Source organism: Pleuronectes platessa, chromosome 12, assembly GCF_947347685.1.
Source record: "Pleuronectes platessa chromosome 12, fPlePla1.1, whole genome shotgun sequence".
Taxonomy (NCBI): Eukaryota; Metazoa; Chordata; class Actinopteri; order Pleuronectiformes; family Pleuronectidae; genus Pleuronectes; species Pleuronectes platessa.
Genome location: NC_070637.1, coordinates 11,949,081 through 11,956,445, shown reverse-complemented (window position 1 = coordinate 11,956,445; position 7,365 = coordinate 11,949,081). Strand labels below are relative to the sequence as shown.

General features: G+C 44.1%; 1 protein-coding gene across 1 annotated transcript in view; it reads right to left on the bottom strand.

Moving 5' to 3' along the window:
* The window catches only part of mcu (mitochondrial calcium uniporter), a 57,123-nt gene continuing 49,758 nt past the window's right edge, over positions 1 to 7,365 (bottom strand). The window contains exons 4-9 of the mRNA XM_053436038.1: positions 7,042 to 7,212; positions 6,546 to 6,650; positions 6,288 to 6,448; positions 5,584 to 5,787; positions 4,378 to 4,494; positions 1 to 4,208 (exon numbers count right to left, since the gene is read on the bottom strand). Coding sequence (XP_053292013.1) covers positions 4,128 to 4,208; positions 4,378 to 4,494; positions 5,584 to 5,787; positions 6,288 to 6,448; positions 6,546 to 6,650; positions 7,042 to 7,212 — 839 coding nt within the window. The 3' untranslated portion in view covers positions 1 to 4,127. The remainder of the gene's footprint in view (positions 4,209 to 4,377; positions 4,495 to 5,583; positions 5,788 to 6,287; positions 6,449 to 6,545; positions 6,651 to 7,041; positions 7,213 to 7,365) is intronic.

Here is a 7,365-nt window from a genome sequence, read left to right as displayed (position 1 = left end):
CACTGTCTCCAAAAACTGGATAAGGATTTTATTGATAATTGAATTACATTTCTCTTTTATACATATTTCATAAATGATACAGGATTTTACATTTTTCTTTTTTGCCAACATTACAGCATCATATGTCAACAGAAGAAAAACTAAAAAGAAGGCGGAGCGAAACAAAAATAAAATAAGAGGTCAGGATGGAGTACAAGATCATTTCAATCCTATATTCAGCTTCACTCTTTAGGCATTTTCAAACATGTCTTAATGTAAGTGCACGCAAACAAGATATTCAAAACATAACACACATTAAAAACAGTAATAATGTGATTTTTGGAGAAGAAAAATAAAGGATGAGGGCGGGTGAAAATGACAGGAGAGGAGGTGTTCCCCGATAAGATGAGAGTGCACCTGACACTTTTCCTTTGGACCCAGATCCAGGACGATAGTAACGGGGGTCAAGGGGACGTAAAGCTTTCACCATCGCTCCTCCACAAGGACGAATAATGATCTTACTGGGGAGTTTAAACGTGCGCTGATGGCGGGTTCACAGGAGTAAATAAGGTGAAGATGGGACTGGGGTTGGATGAGGTTGGAGCAGTTGGTTGGCTGGGATTAATTCAGATTCGGCAGGGCAGCTTCTAAAGACGCCACCCTGTCCACTGCCCTTTATAACTAGGAATCTCTACAAACAACGTTCTTAAATTATCTTTGCAGCTTGTTTTTTTGTTCATTTTTTGGATAAATCATCTTTTTAATTTTTACATAGTTTCCCTTGTAAACATACATTCATGCAACACCCTCTTTATAATAAAGTTTCCCTATATTTGATATATTTTGTTTAAAAAAAAATAAAAGTGAAGAGAACAACAAAAGGAAAATAACGGTGGATTGCATAATGAAAAGGAAAAAGGAGAAGGTGGTGGTGATGGAGAGAAGTGTGGTGTGGAAACAGCAGAGGGGAGGATTGGACTCCAGAGAGAGGCCTCAACTCTCTCACCCGACACAGTACGTCTCCACGGAAACACTGCCGCTGTCGTGTGTGCAAGTTAGCCTGTGTGTATGTGTGTGTGTGTGTGTAAAGTGAATTTTGAGCTAATGATGGCTATGAAGTGGGATGGGCAGGGATTAGGGGCAAAGTATTCATTAATGTGGGAATCTGAATTTTGCCCCTCACCATTGGTCAACCTGGATCCTATATACATGTACGCACAGGCACACACACACACACACAAAGCAAGATTGATTTCCGGTTCCTAACATTCAGATTTAACCCTCCTTTTTATGATGGTGTCTTTTCAAATAAGAGATAACTTTCTTACTGTAGCTGTATTTTGCTATATCGTCGACACCACTTAAAAGGTCCAGTGTGTAAGACTAAAGGGATCTATAGACAGAAATGAAATATAAAATTATCCCAGTGATGTTTTCACTTTAAAAAATGTACGAATTGTTGTTTTCGTTACCCAAGAATGGGCCTTTTGGATTTACATTGGGATCTTCTCTCCATCGAGGCCGCCATTTTTCAAACACGCTTTGAGTTTGGAGTGATGGCTGCCACAGGTTCTCTGTCGTGTTTGGAAGTAGAATGTGATGTGAAAGAAATTCAGCAGCAACATGCAACTTCACCACTAGATCTCACTGAATTCTACCCACTGAACCTTTAAACCATTAATCATCCAAAAGGCACAGTTTCCCTTGGAGATAACACACATACACACAGTAAATGATCGGACCAAATCCTGCCGTGGCATAACTTCTGATTTGACCCCAAACCATGCATTTTATTACTAAAATAAATCCAGAGGTAAACACAAGGATCTCCTCAGCAGGACTCAGCCAACTACTCGCACACACAAACACACAAACACACACACGCGCATGCACACGATCTTGCGTCTGTGTGCAGGGGGGGGGCATCACGTTGTCGTGCTTCCCCTTTGCAGAGGTGATCTACAGCTGCATAACTGGCTTTGACACCATATTATTTTTTGGAGGGCAAATGGGGAGCGGAGCGAGGGCCACCAATCCTTACCCTGAACAGAACACTGAGTGAAGCCGACAACCCCCCCCAAAGAATGGACACCACAAATATATGCTTTGATTTAACTGATCAACGTGGGGGGGTGACACTTCAACTAGATGTGGCAAAGAAAAGTGTCCAATTAAGTACAAAATTGCAATAATGCTCCTACACATTCACAAATTTCTACTGAGGGCATACCACAGCATGCAGTCTACCCTGCCTTGCCATCAAGGGAGCAGGGGGGCATTACAGCAACAGTGGGAGGAGAAAGCTCTGGCTTTATTTTAGGATTGACAAAAAAAGAACCCCTCTATAAAATCAATGCAATGTCGCTTTTTGTTATAGATGTAGCCTTTTGTTATTTCATCTGAAATGAAGATATTGAACTGCAGGCGAATTCCGCTCCTCCTGTAGACTGCAGATTCTCTTTGCTTTTAAAGCCATTCAGTTCTTCAGACCTATTAAACCATAGCATGCCTGTAGGTTTGTCTGAAGCAATAATGTCATTATTTTAACCTCCTTATGGCAGCAGCTACAGACGGGTGACAAATTAAAGGAATTGACTGAAAAACTAGTGGAGAAAAAGGACAACGATGCCCCCGCCCATATGTGTTAGTAAGAAAATCATGTGCAGTGGCCTTCGTGGTCACCACATCTCCACGTCTTCTGAAATAATGGCAATGCACAGTTGCCATACACCTTACGAAGACACTTAATATTGTTTTTCTCTTTAATTTTCCTCCCGTCTATAGTCGTGAAATCACTGCAGGTGAGGTCAGGGATGGGATTGCAGTTCCAATCAAAGCCATTTTCACCCTGATTTGGCTTCGATATTGTTCGCCCCCTATTGGCGGCCATGCACAGGAGCCTGCTACTGTCAAATATATGATGTGTTTGTCAGAAAAGGATATGAAACAGCATACATTATAATGTTCTTCTTCAGTGTGCGTACGTGACGTAGCAAGATGTTTCTTCATGACAGGAGATGCAAACAAGTTTTCACATAAAATGACGTGCTTAAGAGAGCTCCTCCCCCCACTGAAAGAAACTAGCCTCTGGTCATTTGTTTATTTGATTGTATACATATATATATTTATATTCTTCTCATAACAAATATACTATGGCTTTCAAAATAAAAAGTGCCAAAATATTTTTTTCGGAATAAAAGAACACACAGTGATGTTGTTGTCGGTAGAACTTCTCATACTTGCGCAGACGGGGCCCGCTACAGGACGTCAACAGGAAGAGGAAACGAGGCGTGGCCGGGCCTACATCCTGCCGGGTCGAGACAAGCTCCTGACAAAGGTCACACGTGGAAGGACAGCTGTCCGTCACCTGGAGGAGGCTCGGCCCAGGGAGGGAGAGGCAGCAGTTCAGCTACAGGGAGATGATGGTCTCCCTGATGGTGCGACTGCAGTAAGGACGTTTGTGTAAACTTTAACATGTGGGACAGAGAGTCTCCCAGGAGCCTGCCCCGACAGTGAGTAGATGTGTGCGTGTTGACAGTTTGACTGCTCAAGGAAGCGGGGGGCTGTGTCGATCCGCAGCGTGGCCAGGGTCGGTGTCCCAGTGTACCCTGAAAGTCCGCCCTCCTCTCCACACACGCACACACACACACAAACACTCAACAATGCCCCTCTGCATGTCCTCTGTCCTGGAGTGTCTAGAGGTGTGATAATTCCCGATATCCCCCTTGAGTTCCTTACAGGCTGTCCCTCTGGAGACTTGAGGCATTTGGCCAGTTTTATTCCATTATCATCATCGTCGTCGTCCTTCTCGTTATCCTCGACAACCTTCGCCTGTACGAGACCTCACTTCCTTGTATTCTAATCATCCTTCTTTGTCATTTAGCGTTTTTTTTCCTTTACTTGCGATTCCAACTGGAGTTTTCAGTTAGGAAAGCAAAAAGATAAATCAAAAATAAAGAAACAAAAAAAAGAGAGAAAAAACGAACTCCCACAGTCGAGAAAGGGATGGGATTATTGGGTGTGGGAGGGATGGGAGTTAGAAGGGAGGGGGACGAGACTGAGAAATAGCTGAGGGTGAAAGGAGAGGGAGAAGGGTGTTGGACGGCAGGAGGGGGAGGGGCTTGTAGGAGCTGAGATAGGTCGCTCTATCAATTTTTACTGGCGGTGAGCTGCGGGACTGGGAGCTGGAGCTGGAGGGGGTCCCGAAGACGCTTCAGATCCAACTCAACCTGGAGAGGGTGGACAGGAAAGAAATATGAGATGATAATGTGTGTGTGTGTGTGTGTGTGTGTGTGTGTGTGTGTGGAATGGCATGAAAGTAGGTCCATGCGCGGCCGTAACAAATCTAAGTACTGCAATGAGAAATATGTGAATTGAGCTTTGGCCAAACGTCGGTACCTCAGCAATATCTTCCTTCAGCTTGTTGTACTTCTCAACGTCGAAGCGTGTCCTCTTCACCCCCTTGTGGAAGAACAGCAGATACTGTCTGTCTCTAGCGTCGGGGTAAACATACTCCTGCAGATTATAGACAGACACAGACAGAGCACATTGTAAGTGGAGGTAAGTTGATCAGAAAGCCTCGGGCCAAATCACACCGGTGACATCAATCGGTGATTCATAAATGCTGAACTGAATTTGGAAGGTCGACTGTGTCACCAGATCGGCCTTTAAAACAGCTAAAAATAACACAGTTTAGAGCAGGGTGTGGCAAAGAGGGTAACCATTAGATTTCATTACTGTGATGCTTCTTTCTCTGGATGCTACAAGAGATCCGCATAATGATCAATCACATTTTTTGGCACAAAAAAGCATTGAATACACAAGCAGTGTGCCCAAAGGCAGTAAGGTTATTTATGAGATTAATCTTTGAAAAAAAAAAAGAGTCTGCGGTGAAGTCGACAAATTATCTTTTTAATAACCCAAAGGTATTCTCTTTCCTCGGATTTGAGAGGCTGCTAGCAATGAATGTTTGGCCTTTTTGCTTGACTTAAACTGTTCATGGATTATAAAGATTCTTTTCAGTAAATCAGCTAATTCAACTAATCTTTTCAGCTGTAACAACAGCAGTAGATGCAGACTAACGCCACATTACTACGTTTTTGTTTGAGAAAGCGTCAATTATGTTACGGATACGCCTGCTGTCCCAACTGCTCCAGAGTTTTAAAGCCGCTAAAATGGAGAAGTTTGGAAACTCCTGCTGCTGGCCCCATTTTAGTTTGAAAAGGCCGGGGCTGTGTCTGACGTGGACACTCAGAGCTGGTTGCCATCGCTGATTCATAAGGGTCCTATCATGTGAGCCTCTTCTGGAAGAACACAACCGGCATTAGCCTTGACTACCCGTGTAGAACGCAACTTGGATAATCATTAACATGTGTTGCTGATCCTGTTGTCTTCGCTGACAGCTGTGGCCATTTTACAACTGCTTACATGCGCAGGAGACGAGGTGTTATTCGAACAATCTGCTTAAACATATGCCCAGTGTACCAGTAGCGTTTTCAGACTTGTTAATATGGCGGGGAATATAATCATGGACAAAATCATTCTTTTTTTTAAATGTAGGTATAGATAGCATAGATGTAGCTGCAGTATAAGGTTGTGTCTCACCTGACGTGTAAGCACAAAGTAGGCGTACATGGCCATGGCTGTACCATAAGTGATGAAGTAGGTGACGGGCTCCATGATATCCCAGGAGTATTCCCACCAGGTGAGCCGGGCCAGGATGCCAAACTGGGTGGCCATGTACGCCATGCCTCCCCACAGCACCCAGGTGGTACGCCGCTCTGCCCTCTTACCCAACTCTACCCTCACCTACACAAGTCAGGACGATAACAGACAGTCAGACAGAAATAAAGAGAAGGAAATTTGCATTCAGACCCTACATTACGTTTTTTCAGCACCAAAAAGCAGTTCAACCAACAACAGCTGACGACTCTTTTTTTGACTCGCATATTACAATTTAATTCAGCTCAAAATTAACTGTTTGATGTAATCACAAATTGATTTTCTCCTTACAGGGATTACAAATGCATTGTTATGCCGATTCCCCAACTCCATAGCCTCTTGACCATCTCGCCTGATGACTCAATCTGCTGTGACGTCTTTAACCAATAATTTGTAATGGCTAAATAGAACTGAAATCTCAAGATAATGCTGAAATGAACATATGCAGATTGTAAAAGACATTAAAAAGTCTTATCAACTTATCATTTGAAGTTACGTATTCTTTTCTGCATATGGTTGCATGTTTCACTTTTCAATTACGTGTCAAAGTTTCGTTTAACCAACAACAGAAATGCAAGTGGAAAGACCTGTTCTAGGGGGCGGATTTGTGAGTTGAGGTCCTCCAGTCGTCCAATCAGCTCGCGCTCTTTGCTAAGTTGGTGGTCCTCGATGCGCAGGGTGGTGTAGAGCTGCTGCACCAAGAACTTGACGTCATTCAGCCTTTCTCCCTCCTCGTGGGGCAGCAGCTCTGAGGAACAAACGCAAACAAATAATACAGATTTGAACACAATCCACATGTAAAAAATAAATAAATATGTCTGGCTCTGGCAACACTGGGACCTCACCTCTCCTCGGTGGCCGCACGAGGTGTGTGGTGTCATTGATGACGAGTTTAAAATCGTCCAGCAGCAGGATGTCTATTCCCGTGGAGGAGGCGACCCTCGCTCCATCTGGATGGAGAGGGAGGGGGACAAATGGGAGGAAAGGCGGTAAGAGAGATGGAGCGCTGGCGGGCATCCACTTCAAACACCCTTCAACCTCTCTCGATAATCAGGCTTGTTGCTGTCTGATTATCGTGAGAGGTCAAAGCAGATGCACTTAAACACTAAGAGCAAGATTTCAAGTACCAGTTGTTCCCGTATAATGAGCCCTCTGAGCAGAGTGGGGGCTGAGAAATAATTTCATGGTGCATGCATTGGTGTATGAATCTGAATAAAAGCCACAGCTGTGGGAACACCTCATAGCCTCGATATATAAAAACACTTGAAAGCATGTAGAGGAATGCATATGTATGACCTGCTTGGGTAAATGATTATAGTCTGTGAGTGTTTGTGTGCGTACCTATGGAGTAGATGGCTACCCGGTCGATGCCTCGGTCCTCTGCCTGGAGCTGTTGCAGGAAAACTCCCACACAGTCACTGAGAGGTTTGAGGGTGAACTGACAGCGCTCTCGCCTGGAAGGCAAACTGACTGAGATCACCGGCAGTCCGTTCTGATACACCACCGTCACCTCTGTGAGACGGGTCGCAGGCAGGAGGAAAACACAAGTCAAAACCAATGACAAGAAAGAGGAAAACGTAAAATGACAACCTGAGGTCTCAAATGAACCATGGAATCGTGTTTCCATGTACTGCTGCTCCCTCCGAGTATATAAGTATTTAGCAT